The sequence below is a fragment of the Petaurus breviceps genome, unplaced genomic scaffold (genome assembly GCF_028583685.1).
Source record: "Petaurus breviceps papuanus isolate PSGF00001 unplaced genomic scaffold, PetGlider_PUasm1.0 229, whole genome shotgun sequence".
In the NCBI taxonomy this organism is placed as follows: domain Eukaryota; kingdom Metazoa; phylum Chordata; class Mammalia; order Diprotodontia; family Petauridae; genus Petaurus; species Petaurus breviceps.
The window spans coordinates 17,703,340-17,718,065 of record NW_027185903.1 but is presented as its reverse complement, the minus strand read 5'-3'; the positions used below and the strand labels follow the sequence as shown (position 1 = coordinate 17,718,065).

The 14,726-nt window shown below is 35.3% G+C and overlaps 1 protein-coding gene across 2 annotated transcripts in view; it reads left to right on the top strand.

Annotated features, from left to right (window-relative positions):
* Positions 1-13,832, top strand: part of AP3B1 (adaptor related protein complex 3 subunit beta 1) — a 357,386-nt gene extending 343,554 nt beyond the window's left edge. For both annotated transcript variants that reach the window (XM_069096283.1, XM_069096282.1), the window contains exons 26-27: positions 253-391; positions 13,115-13,832. In XM_069096283.1, the coding sequence (XP_068952384.1) occupies positions 253-391; positions 13,115-13,268 (293 nt within the window). In that variant the 3' untranslated portion in view covers positions 13,269-13,832. The remainder of the gene's footprint in view (positions 1-252; positions 392-13,114) is intronic.
* The last annotated feature ends 894 nt before the right edge of the window (positions 13,833-14,726 follow it).

Sequence of the window (14,726 nt, the reverse complement as noted above, 5' to 3'; positions counted from 1 at the left end):
AAATTGCTTTGACTGCATCAGGAAATAATATTTCCACACATTTTTCCTGTAATGGGAATATGTAATTATTTAGAAATAGTAGCGGTTCATTTTTTAATTATTATGAATTTAACTTATAGCATACGTTCTGAGGGATTACTTTGTTAATAAAGGTAACTCCTTAAAAACACTGGCTGGGAAGCATTGGGTTTTTTCAAATGTGGTTTGCATAAAGATATGAGCTTATAACGGGTCTTCCTTTTAATATTACAGGAATGCTGACAGGAATGAATGAAACATCAACTACAGTCATGGCTTTACCACAGAATTCTGCTCCCCCTGTGATACTTCAGAAGATTGTAAATGTAGCCAACCTAGGTATAGTCCCTTCTGGACAAGATAACATACATAGGTAATTTTTTCACTAACAAACGATGCGATAAAAATATATGATATACGTAAATATAAAATCCTTGATTCATATTTGTCTTTTGAAAATGATATTCCCCAAGTATATGTATGCCTCTTTTTTATGGTGGTACCTGTGGCACAAGTGATTAGATTTAACATATAACATCACAAAAACAATATTTTGCGCTCTTCACAAATGGAATGGGCTGCCCCTTACCAGAGGTCTCTAAGTAAAAACTGGATGACCTCCAATCCCAGTATATTATGAAGGGGGGTTCCAGATTAGGTAGTTTGGTCTAGATAACCTCTGAACTCCCTTCTTATTCTGATTTTCTATGATTCTTTGACTTTGGAATTAAAATTGATAGCTTACCAGATAACTGACCCAGATTGCCAATATAGTAGCATCTTAGTACATTGCTATTGGGCATTACTGAAAGAGGCGAGCAGTATCTCACCTTCCATAATAATGATGCCATACATTTTAAGAAAAAAGAAAACCCCAAATGGGGTCATGAAGAGTTGGACACAACCCAGACAAGTGAATGACAACAACAAAAACATTTTTATAGGACTTTTAGCTTATGAAACCCTATTAAATCATTATCTCTTTTGATGGTGAGTTAGTAGAGTAATGATGTTCCCATTTTACAGGTGAGGGAACTGAGGCTCAAAAAAGTATCTTCTCAAAAATAAACTCTTAGAAAGTATTAAAGTCATTACTTGAACTCAAATCTTCCACTTCCTGGTGAACTACACAATGCTGCTTCTCCATTATATATTGGTATTAAAAGTCCACTGAGGGGCAGCCAGGTAGCACAGTGAGTAAGAGCAGCGGCCCCAGGGTTGGGATGACCTGGGGACCGAATTCGGGCTCAGACACTTAGCACCCACCCAGAAACACCTGGCCGTGTAACCTTGAGCAAGTTACTTAACCCCAGTTGCTTAGGGGCGGCCAGGTGGCTCAGCGAGTAAAAGCACCGGCTCCAGTGTCGGAATGACCTGGGGATCGAATCCGGGCTCAGATACTTAGCACAAGGAAAGAGGGGAGTGTAGACATGTTCCCTAGTCCCAACTCTGAGTTTTCTTTCTTTATGACTCTGGTTTCTTTTTAGTGTTACTTCAAGGTTGAGACAGAGCCCAAAATGTGAAGACTTTTCAGACCTCAAAAACTTTCAAATGAATCATCCCAGGGACTATGGGTCAATATCAAGTAGTAGAAAAAGTGCTTGATTGGAAGCAAAGAGAGATGGGCCCAACTTTTGTTTTTGTCCCTCCTTTTACCCCTGAAAGGTCACTGGCCTGGCAGTCAGGAGTCCCAAGTTTGGTTTCTTGCTCTGCCACTAACTAGAATATAAAATGAACACAAAATTTTAAGGTAGAAAAGGAGTTAGTCTAATACCCACACCCCCATTTTACAGAGAAGAGACGGTGTTGCTTAATGAAAAAAGCTCTAACTCTAGACTGAGAGCACCTGACTTTACTCCCTGTGCAATTATGGGCAAGTCACTCAACTTCTTTGGGACTCACTTCCCTCATCGTAAAATAAGGTTGGACTGGATGATCTCTAAGTTTCTTTCCAATTCTAAATCCAATGATCTATGGAACCGAAATCTGTGACTAATTAGCAACAAAACCAGAAACTCATGTCCCAGCCACAAAACTGTTTGGCTGGTGATCATGGACAACTCATTCAATGCCTCTAGCTAGGTATCAGTTTCCTCTTTTATCAAATGAGGTTACCTGTCCTACCTGCTTCACAGGATTGTAAAATGGAAAAAAAAAAATAGGAAAATACTATGGGAAGTGCCATAATTCAAAAAGTGGTCTTATTACCATTATAGATATGCAGTCCTATCTGTTATATAGTTCAACAATGAGAACTATATGAGCCTTTAAAGCAATAGATTATTAATGCTTCTCAGAAGAGCCAGAGATAAGTATTTTCTACATTTGCAGCTACTCCATTCTTCCAAATATAGGAGAATGAAATAAGTGTAATAAGTTTTTCCCCCTGTTTTTAAGTGTTTATCCCCTATTATTTCCCGCATCTGTATAAAGCAGATGCTATTATGTTTGATTTATGTGCCCCTATAAATACAAATAATATAAGATACTAGAATGCTAAAACATACATTACCAGAACCAATTTTTTTACTTGGTTGGTAAAAATGAAATTTCATGCTGTCCTTGCTGAGGCCTTACACTGTTTGATCCCTGCTGGTGAGAGCCTGCAAAATAAATAGTAGACGTTTTGCTATTTCTCTGTTACACATGAGGAACTAAAACTAGGGAAGGTTAAGGGACTTGCCCATGGTGACACAGCTGGTCGGTGGCAGAGATGCCAAGAGCCAATCCAGGGTTTCTGGTTTAATCCTGTTGAGGAACAATCAAAAAACTAGCTGTAAAATCCTCCAGTTTAGCTGTTATTTGGCATGACTAGTGGCATGAACCTCAGTGACTTTATTACAGCAAAGTGCAAATGATAACAGTTAACTAAATCATCCATACCAATGGAAGAGATATGCATAGCTAATACAAAACAATACTAATCTAGGAATGATTTCTGTTTGATTTTAGAATGTGATCAGAAACATGCTCCCAAATAATCTTTATACTCCTACACTAAGAACAGTAATAGTGCAGACCCCATCATCAGTGCCCAGCACGTGGCTGTCCGTGGTATCAAGAGACAAACCTCCCAGAAGGATAACAGATAGTCAGACAGGTAGTCAGAAACTGTGTGAATCTTAAGTTGCCTTTCTGTTCCTAATATTTACATTTTACTTTAACTTACAAAGTGTATCTATACTACTTAGATCAGGGGAGCTTCATAATGAGAAAGAATAAACGATGAATACAGAGTCCTTCATATATTAATCCCACAAAGACTTTAGAGAGGACTGTTTTCCTTACATAATTTGTATTCCTCTTCTATATCAAAGCACTATAAGTTTAGAATAAAATGGGCACAAAGTTATTCTTCATTTCAAGTTAAGATGACTATTTACATTAATAACTAACAGAAACTATTATTTGTCTCTTCTTTGTGTGTGTGCGTGTGTGAAAAAAACATGTAATAGTTGTATTACATTTTCATATTGGACTGAGTTTAGTGTTGTGAGTTTGTATTGTACTTAACCTAATGTTAAAATACAAATTCCTCTGAGTTCTTTTGCAACATGCTTTCAGAATGGCATATTAATAAGTGTTACTTTATTTTTACTAATAGCTCTTACTTGCCAGAGGAATTGCTCAGGATCACATGGTCAAATATGTGTCTCCCTGATGTTGAGGCTGATGCACTATCTGCTACATCTGGCTAGCTCTCCAAGATTAGAAATTTAAAACTATAAATTAGGGAGGAGGTGCTAACCGGCACTAATAGAAAGATTTCTCTTAACCAGGAATTCCCAATACCAGTGAAATCACAGGTTCCTCCCCTCCCAAAAAAGGGAAAATTCTATAGCACCTTTACAAAATGGTTTTGCTGAAAGGAGAAAAAAAAAAAGCAGTTAAATATAAATGATTTCTACACATTATCTTAAAAAGCAGTAATATATCCTACATAGTCACTCATTAAAGGAGCAGATGAATTGAAAAAATTATTTTGGCTGTGAAATTGGTACTTATTTAATATAAATAATAATAATAACAAACTCACATTTATGTAGCATTTTTAAGATTTACAAAAAGATGTTCAAATATCTTATTTGATCCTCACAACAGCTCTATCAGGAAGATTCTCTTATTATCTTCATTTTACAGATGAGAAAACTAAAGTTGAGGGAAGTTAAGTTATTTGCCCAGGAATACACAGCTAGTGTCTTAGGCCAGATTTGAATCTCATCTTAGCCACCAAATTCCTTTTTGTTAGGGCATTAAGAATAGTCTTTTATAAAGGAAAATTACATAACAAAGGCAGTTTTATAAAGTGTTCAACATGAAAATCTTACTTGTTTTTTTGGGAAATTCCCTGATGGTTATAATATATTTAGACATCTTAATGGACACTTTAACAATATTAATAATAATAATATCCGAGTGTGAGAGGCAGTATAGTGTGCTGGACAGAGAATCAGCTTTGGAGTCAGGAAGACCTGTCTCAGACACATACTGGTTTTGTGACCCTGGATGAGTCACATAATTGCTTGGGTCCCATGCAATTCTCTTAATACTCTCTGTGGCCAAGCAAATGCTAAGCTACATGGGTACAGGGAATTTCCTCATCTGGAGATCCTTGTGACATTGAGCTTATTGGTCCAGTCCACAGTCCACACATGCACATGCATATCCCACACCCATCTATAGACAGTCATTATAGAAGAAAATTCCTGTTGCTTGCTGTTGGAATGTAGAGCATTAGAATGAATTGTTTGAGAATAGCATGAAATACAAACCAAATAACATTATAGTCTCATGCTTTTCAAATTCTTGATGGATTTTGCATTAAGTATCAAATGAATTCTTACTTAAAAGAGTGAATTAGAAAATGATCCATTTTTCTTATCATGTAGAAAAATGTCAAGATAGGAAGTTGAAGTTTCAATTAAGAAGTTGATCAAGACTAAACAAAAAATGAAATTCCATAGCACCTTACAAAATGGTTCTGCTGAGAAGAGAATAAAAACCAGTTAAATGTATATGGCTTCTGTGCTTTATTTTAAAAAGCAGCAATAGGTCCTATACAGTCACTCATTAAAGGCACAGATCAGTTGAAAAAATTATTTTGGCTATGAAATTGGTACATATTTAATATAATTCTTCTGCCATGACATTTAGTTTTGCTTTTAAAAATGAGTGGTAGCATCAGAGAGTCCATCAGAATATTATGCTTTGAAAATCTGTGACTCAGATTTGTTATGTGAAAATTCTGCTATTAAAATACAGTTAGTAAAAGGCAGTGTGTTTTTGCCATGATAACTCGGTTATTAAAGGGGAAATCGGGAAAACATGGACATTGAAAGCCTCCTCATTAAAAAGCTTTTATTAAGCCCTTTACTGTGGTAGTACCATACAAAGAGAATATCCAGACATCCTCAGCCCTTTATAAGCTGATAATCTAAGGCAGGCAAAACTAACACAGATAAACTGACAGAAATAAATAAAGAGTATGCAGAATATGGAATAAATTGTTCTGTCAGGTTCTAGTTACATTTTTTAGAGGTTAATAAGAAATGAATTTTTAATTTTTATTGTTTGGGGGAAAAGGTGGGGAGGGGAGCACCAAAAAAGTGTTGGTAATAGGGAGTATCTTTTGTGAAGTGACTTTTTGGGTCCATATTTGTGTGTGTGGATTTTTTTTTTAAGGTTAAATTCATTTTAGGAAAAGATAGATGAATTGCTGCAGGGACTCTATGTCCAGGCAGTTGAGTCTAGCAGGGATAAGGAGAGGAAAAAGCTGAGATTTCAAAAAATTCAAAATCCCTTTATTGCTTATTTCAACTTCCTTTCTATACTTTCTTTTACTCAAGTTAATCAGTAGCAAAATGAACTGGTTAAAGTTTCATCTTTTGTTTAGTTAGCTTCTTCTATGGTAAAGGTGTTTTTAATGAACAGTGAAATGGCCAAAAGCAGCCAAATAATCTAGACTACATCGAACCTTGAATAATAAAAACAAAAGATCACTAGTATAGATCCATTTTTTTTCCTTTTATATACTCATAAATTTTTTTGAAGGTTAGGGAATGCAGTAGATAAAAACTGTTTCAACTTTTTCAGTCTTGACTCCATAATAGCTAAGTGCTCAAACAAGATAATGTTATTGTTAATTACAGCAGCACATTACAGCTTTATCTTTCCACAGAGTTTGATTCAAATAATCTGTGGTCATATATAGCAAAAAATTTGAGTCTTTGAGTTGTCTAAACTAGGAGCGTCAAACATGCTGCCCACACATGTGGTCCACAACACCTTCAAGTTAGGTGGAACCAAATTAAAATGTGATTGGGAAATATTTAACATGACAAATAATGTAAAACAACATAGATAATGTTAACGTATGGTTTTTTAAGTCAGTATGCTCCCACAGGGATTCTGATGTATGGTTTAGTAGCCCCTTGACATCACTAGTCTAAACCAATTCAAGTTCTTACTCAGCTAAAGAGAATGACAAGGATCACATTCAGTAGCACAAGTTTTGTTGATAAGAACTGCTGATTATTTGTGCTGCTACTTATGATAATTGGTCATGCCCTTTCATGAGCAATAAATTAACTCTTTTAAAAAAAGTTTCTTGAGTGAAAGCCTTTGTTCTGCCCTGATTTCATGTTACTTCTTAGTTTATTGAGTTAACACTACAGAAAAACTTGCATTATTGCTTTTAATCAGTACTTTATATTCATTTTATACTCTTGATTTGGTCTTGTTCTCCCTCTTCCTTGTTAATTACAGATATTTGTTGTGTTTGTGAAATAGAAGCAATATTCTTAATTTGTGGGTAAATAAGTAATGTTAGTGGAATAGGTTTGTTATTACCAGCCTGGTCATTAGCTATTAGGGGAAAGCCAAGTGCTGTAAATGGAACAGTGTATCCATGGCAACATGCAGTCCAACTTTTAACTTAACACATTAAAAAGGCATTTTGGTTTTTTTCCCCCCAGACTTAGAATAGCAGCAGTGACAGTGACTTTTGGTCAGGTAGTCTTCAAAATGAGCTTGGTTTGTCTCTAATGATTAGAGTCTAATCTGTCAACTTGTATAGCTATTAATTGCCACAAAATATTATCTCTGGTGGCCCTTATTGAGTACACTTCCTGTATACAACATTTAGTTATTTTTTATCTTAAAAGAACTATGCCATTCAACTCACTGTATTGTTCTGCTAACCCATCCCCAATTAGTTCTCATACCTTCTGAAGATGTAAAACCTCAATAATATTTGAAGTAAGCTGTCATGATACATTTTTTGTCCATCACTAATGTTTGGTGTCTCAGTATCCTAACTTCGTGAGTTCTAGCATCAGTCTTACTTCATCTTGCAGGAAGCTATCTTAATTTTTAGAGTTGTGTATGTGAGTGGGGGTCCGCCCCAAAAAAATCTTAATTAATTTTGATTCTGAAATAAGATTAAAGATTTGTAGAACCTGTTTAGACTTGAAGTTAATCAAAATCAATGGTTCTTTCACAAGGTGGCTATTGTCCACTAGAGGACAGCACTGCTTTTGTATCTGACTGCTTTGAGCTACAATACGTAGGCATCATTTTCTTTGAAATATCAAGCAGGGACCTCACAGTTAATTGTTGACCAGAAAGAATTATTGGAAATTTGCAAAGCTAACCAAATTAGAAAGATGACTTTAAGTTTAAAAAATTCTTAATTTTGCCATTTGTGAGGTATATTATTCTGTGACTACTGAAATTTATGAATAGGACTATTTTCTGTTAAAATAACAAAGTGTTATTGCTTTTTTTCTGCTATATTCACTACTTTAAAAAAAAGAATCTAAGCAGCAGATAGTGGCTTAAGAATTATGTTTTAAGGCATTGATGAGGGGAGGTTTTAATTCTTTTGTTTTTAAATATCTTTCCCTCCCTCCCACTGGGTCAGGGTGGAGGCAGGAAAAGATGGGGGTATTTTTTTCTTCTTCCCATCCTCTGAGTTTGGAAAATAAATTGAGTTTGCTGTGTAAAAGAAAGAGAATGTGTCATTGAATAAAAACTAGTTGGTTTAGAGTATGGAATATATTAGTATCTCTAAAAACCATAATAGAGAATAGCCAGAACTAAATAGTGTTGGGGATAGATTATTTTTGTCTAACTGGTAGCATTACATCTTGGTATTGAAGAATTAATTTTGGAAATTAAAAAGGGAAGATGTTGACATTTATGAATTTGGATTAAATTTAAACTTTTATCTCAGCATTAAGTACCCTAGGATTGTCTCTCAAAATGTAATTGTATATCCAACTTTTTTAAAAATTGTAGTTTATAGATTTTTCTCCCTGTTTAAAGTATTTTTTGTTGTTGTTTTTTTGTCGAGGCTAGAACCAAACTCGGTCTGCCTGACTTCAGGGCCAGTGTGTGCTTTACTCACTGTGCCACCTAGCCACCCCCATCAAAGTATTTTTGTATCGTTGCTGTGATATGCTAAATCAAAGTAATAAGATAGTAACAATTTTAAAATCTTTGTTTCATTTCAGCTTTTTGGAAAATGTTGTCCCATAGCGATTCACTCTGGTATTTGGAAGTAGGAAACTAATTCAAACCAAGATTTCTTACATACAAGCATTGTGCAACTTCATTACACATTTGTCAACTTTGGACTAATTATTTTTGTACAGCAAGGGCAGGGCATTGCATTTTGTGATCGTCTTTCTTACTAATAGGATTCTGTCTGCTTCAGCAGGCAGTAATTGAAGGCTTCATGTACAGGGTAGGAAAAAAAAGTTTTAGCCTGAGTGGGCCATTGTCACAGCTTCTGGTAACCAGTAGAACAGAAAACAGGAGAAAATTGAACTCAGAATAGAAAAATCAGGAACCAGGAAGGCTACCCATGAGAAGAAAAAGCATGTCTTAGAGCTGTTTGCATTAACTCTAGCAAATCTTGTTCTGTGTTTTGGGGTTTTGTTTTGTTAATTTTGTTTTTTAATACCCTGGAAAATTCATGCAGCTTTTGAGACAAACATCATTTTAAAGATGATTTTAATATAAATATCTTAGTTGTTTACATTTAGATACAAGTTTATTTTGTTCAATGAAACTAAAGGGACTTGGAGTCCCCAGACAGCTTCTCGCAAATTCAGAGAAAATATATTTTAAGTGAATGAATATGTTTTAGATGCTATTGATATCTCGTTTGTTGTTATTTGACTGGTTTTTATTGCCTTAATTACCATTAGTTAAGATAGAAGAACTTTTCAGGAAATTGGAACACATATTATTTGGAGTTTAATAGCCAACTTAATTTTCTTTTGTTTTTAAAATCCTAGTAATGTTTTATATGTTCCAAAGCATTAAATGCCAACAGTTTAGTATCACATCTGTGGACATCCATTTGGCAAGATGAAATACAAGCATACCCTTGCTGCTGATGACTTGTGTGATCTTGGACAAGTTAGATCACTTCTGGATCTCAGTTTTTTCATCTATATTATTATAAAAGAGTGGTTGGAATGATCTCCAAGGTTCCCAAGAGCTAAAATCCTGGTTTTCATTGGGTAATATTAAGCAACTAGTACTTGGTAGGGAATGAATTGAAAAATTATGAAAAATACCTCTTAATAAGGTAGAACCCATCTTAAATAGACAATACATTTTTAACTGTCAGCCCGCTTATTTGTTCTCATTTACTCTGTTATTGTTTTTTGAGGTCGGTTGGTCTCTTGGTAGACCCTCCCTGTATCACAAGAACCATTACAAAAGCTCAGCATTGCACATCCACTGAGATCTCATTTGAAAGAACATGTGCTTTTCTTTATGCGAAGAAAAGAAAAAGTTCAAAACAGAATTTGATTAGAAAAAAGGGTCAAATTGAGGGCTAGAAATTTGTATTCTTTACAAAGAAAATATCCCCATAAAGGTTTTTTAATATGGTGACAGTTACTAAAGAAGAATATTAGTTTATTTGATTAAAGACAAAAAGTACATGTTCAGTCAGCATGAGAAGCAAAACAATGTTGACCCAACATAGAGTCAAACACCTTCCAGGCAAAAAAAATGTAACAGTTTAACATGTTTTAAGCCAAGTACAACCTAAATGTTCTAATGATGTCAACTATTACTTTCTGTAGCTGTGTAATTGGCACCAGTGGTCTTCCTGATCATTAATCTTGCATCTAAAAATTAGTTACATTGTCTTGTATGAACTTACTTAGAAATGCTTCTAAAATGATCACCTTGTGACAGTAGGTTGGGACTGTGATCTGGCTTATAGATCCCTGACATATTAAGTTGGGGGAGGGGTGGTGGCACACACATTTGCTTTCCACAATCCAAAACAAACCACGCTGTGATCACACTGTGTTCCAATTAAATACATCTTTTTTGAACTGTGAAATGAGAATGTCAGAACATCTGATCTTCTGGTCTTCTTTAAAGCGTGCTTCCAGCACTGGTGCCCACCAGAACACAGAGACCTTGTTAAAAACGCAGTTGCTTTTATACTAGCTAACAACTCTCTTGTTGGAATGATTTGTTTAGCATGTTTCCACTACAGAGCAAATGCATACCTCCTCTCTTTCATGTCCTTATTTGTTAGAGCATTTCGAGAATTTGGTGGTAATAAGATTTAAAGAACATGTACAAGAAAATAATTTTAATCTGCATAAACATACTGACACCAAAATTGACACATGTCTCTGATGAATTTTGCATTATCATAACATTGTCTCTCTACCACTTTAAGTTTTTAATAGAAAAGAAGTAAAAATGTGCCTTGGGGCTATGCAGCACTAAAACTGAAAACTGGTTTTTTTGTATTCCTACAGACATAATCTGTTTCTCTGTGGTCCCATGACACAAGTGTTAAGTAAATAAAGGGACTAATAAGACTATTGTTTACATAATTATAAACCTGTCAGAATCAACTGGAGAAATAAGGGGCTTTACATTATGGATGGAATGACCAAGATTATAGACAAAAGTAACTGTAATAAACAGGATGCTCAAGTGATTAGCTAGCCTCTGGTAACCTGACTTGATACAAACATGATTTTCCTAGGAGGCAGAAATACCTCAGAATTTTGGACAAAAGAAATCCCACAGGCCTGTAATAAGCCTCGTATTAAAAAGGTTATTTAAAAGGTGTGGATCCTCAGAATGGAAATTGAGCACACATTGCCTATTCTCTGGACACCAAGAGTCTGAAAAACAAGTTGATATGGAATAGAGCTTCGTGATTATATATATACATATGATATATTTTATACACTCGTACATATTTGTCTGCCCTTCAGCTGATAACTTGAAGAGTAACTTCCCTTAGTAAGAAAAACTTTGTTCTTTTTAATGTCCTTTACAAATGCCCAGTGTGTTTTGGTATATAAGGAAATGTTTTCAATTCATATGATAGATAAATGGTTAAAGATTGATTTTTTTCACACTTTGTCAGTAACCCATTATTAGCTAACATTTAAAAACATAATTTAAAAGACTGTTGATACTATTTTCAGTTTAGAAAAATTAGCATATTTGTTTTCCTTTTGATGCATTATTCTAATTATTGTTGGGAAACTGTTTCTCGTGATTCTATTTAGGGCCAAAAATGGCCTTTTAACTTTGTCCAAATAATGAATGTAGCATGTTATGAGATTTTTGATGTGATTTTTAAAGAATCAAAAAGAAATTACTTTTCATTTAAAGAGAATCTGCTTCCTGCTTAAGTGGCTAATATTTTAATTAAGTCTGGAGTGAAGTTTTTTTGAGTGTCTCCTGATAAACTCCCTCTTTTATGTTGATGGTAATTAAACAGATCCCTGAGGACCCCAGTAGGCGCTGGGCAAGGCCCATGCTGATTGTCAGACATGAGACACTGACCAGTTGGTTTGCTCCTGAATAGCCCACAGCATGCTATCAGCCCAGCAGTTTTATTTTTATGTATTGTGAGCTGTTGTCAGGGCTAACTGGGTCCTATTGTGGCTGAAGATGTTGCGCAAATTGAGGCAGATGGCTCTGATTCAGACACGTGTCATTCAGAAAGGGGAAAGGGGATTGGCCCTGAAAAGTGGGGTCACAGCAGGTCACAGACCTGCTCTACACTTGTTAGTGTTTTCAAAGCTCATGCGCAGCAACTTTTGTTGTGCTCTAGCTTGCGTGCTTTTCCCCCTCCCCTCAAAAAAAGTGTGGTTCGTTCCTTATGGGATATGGAGGCCGAGGTGGCTGCCATCCTCTTCCTTCCTGTCTCTAGGGCTTGGCTGTGCATGCAGAATGAATTAGCAGGATTGACAGAAGTTCATTGTGTTCAAAATGGCTTTTCAGTCAATTGCAGTGCTTAAAAGGCTAGTTTTGCTTTTAATTCCATGTAATTAGTAGGTTCTTCGTGTCTTGGAATGTAGTAATAGAGCATTAATCCTTAAGTTTCCTCTCTCATATTCAAAAGGAAAAAGGGGGGATCTAATGTTCTGAAAGTACACAAAAGGAAGCAGGTACTTCATTGATTGTTTTCACTTGATTCCATTTCAAGTCATCATCACTAGAGATTGAATCTTTCAACTTGACTGGACTCATTGGTAGAAATATGAAAATTTTCATAGGAAACATTTTCACTATATGTAGGGGAGAAAGGTCTTTTTCCTTCTCTACATACCCTCCCAACTGCTTCCATAAACAGTTTTCATTTAAAATACTCAGATTTTTACAATTCAAACTCTTGGAAAGATATCTTTGTGAAAAGAAAACAACATAGAGAAAATAGGATGGTGTACTTTAAGTGACTATATCCAAGGCAATATATTAAATATCAAGTGAATTACTGTACTTTAAAATTACCCCCCAACTATTGAGGGGCTATTGATAGGCATTCACATTTAAACCTCTAAATTAGAGAGTCTTCACTTTCATGTGCACTTGAACTCTCAAATTGCAGGCTTTATGGTCAGGATGTTGTACAGCTTATTAATTTCCTGAAGAATACTTGGGTTTAGGTTTTCTGGGAGTAGGGATCCTGTTCTTAGATTATTTCATTTGGGGGAAAAATGTTCTGTTAAACTCATTTGACTTAAGGAACAATATGCTGTCTTCTTTATTCTCTCTCATCATGAAGATCTCTTCACTTTTTTTCCTCCAGATTTGCAGCTAAAACTGTGCACAGTGGGTCACTGATGCTAGTCACAGTGGAGCTGAAGGAAGGCTCTACAGCACAGCTCATCATAAACACTGAGAAAACCGTGATTGGTTCTGTTCTGCTGCGGGAGCTGAAGCCTGTCCTTTCCCAGGGGTAACCTGCTTACATCTGGACCTCAGAATCTGGCACACAACAAAAGTGCCTGGCATCCACTACTGCTGCCTTTCATTTATAATAATAGCCCTTCCATCTGGCAGTGGGGGAAGAATACACTCTTGACATTCTTGTCTTCTGCTTTAGAATGCTAGTGTGTGTCTATCATGTATGCAGTGCTTGCCCCCTTTTTTTTCGGTTTGCTAACCAAAGAACATATATTTTACTGTCAGTTATCTAAACTCTTGAATCCATGTGCTATATATTCTCCCCTGACACTTCTACCCTTTTTCCTTGACTTTTTTCAGTTCTGACGAATTAATGTTGAATAATTAAAGTTCATTGGAAATCAATTTGCCTTCACCAATAAGCAAAATTTTTAAAAGAAGAATCTAGCTGATCTCCCAGCTAGGCATAGGATAGTGAAGATGTCTGGAATTAAGCAAGAGAACAATGGAATATTTGCAAAATACTGCTCTTCAGTGAATCACTATGTCATAATCATTTGCTGATGACTGCTGTCATCAGATTTTCTGAATGGTAAAGAATAAACAGAATAGCATATAAATAGTGTCTTTGCTTTTTCTTGGTAACCAATCACCACCTATTTTGGAGTCCATTGATTCTAAAACTGTTCAGTAAGCAAGGGAGTCACCAGGATTTTGTTATTAAAACAAAACATAATTTCCATCCCTTGGTCAGTGTCAAAAAGAAAATAATTGGTAAATATTTTTCAAAACCTTTGTGTTGCTGAACAAAAGCCATCCTTCCAGAACACTCAACCCATAGAATAACAGTTCATGAGATTTGATTACAAGGTCTGTTATTACTGCTGAGTAAACTCTTTAAATTGTACTTCAGATTGTTATGCTGATCTTTGATGGTCCAGTAGGCCCAGCATCGGAGAATTGAAATTCTTTAATATGAAGCTTATAGAAAAAGGACTCATATGAACATGGATTTCAGAAATAACATCAAAATTAAACTATATGAAGAACACATCAAATGGTGAAAAATTTAAGACTTTTGAAATTTTTTTTTATTAGACTGATTTATATTTGCAAAATCTGCTTAACTTGCAGTTTTTAAACTAAAATTATTCTCCAATTTGAAAGTCTTTCTAAACTCTTTTCTCAGTGAGTGCTCCGATTACAAATTAGTTATATTGTAGTTTGTTTACCACAGTTTGTGCTAATTCTTTGCTATTCTCCAATCTTTGCCCCACTGCACAATCTTCCCTACCCCCATCAAAAAAAAAGGAAACAACCTTTTGGTAGATCAGTTTAGAATTGAATGAATATTGGAGAGAAAGGTAGAGGAAGAAAGAATTTTAATTGAAAGTTGGGTGGGAAATTCTTAAATGTTCAGATTCATATACTGCAGAGAAGTCTAAGGAAAGGTTATCTGATTTGTAGGCCTTCCCTTAACTCTAAAGTACTACATTTTCTCTTAAGTGATACCC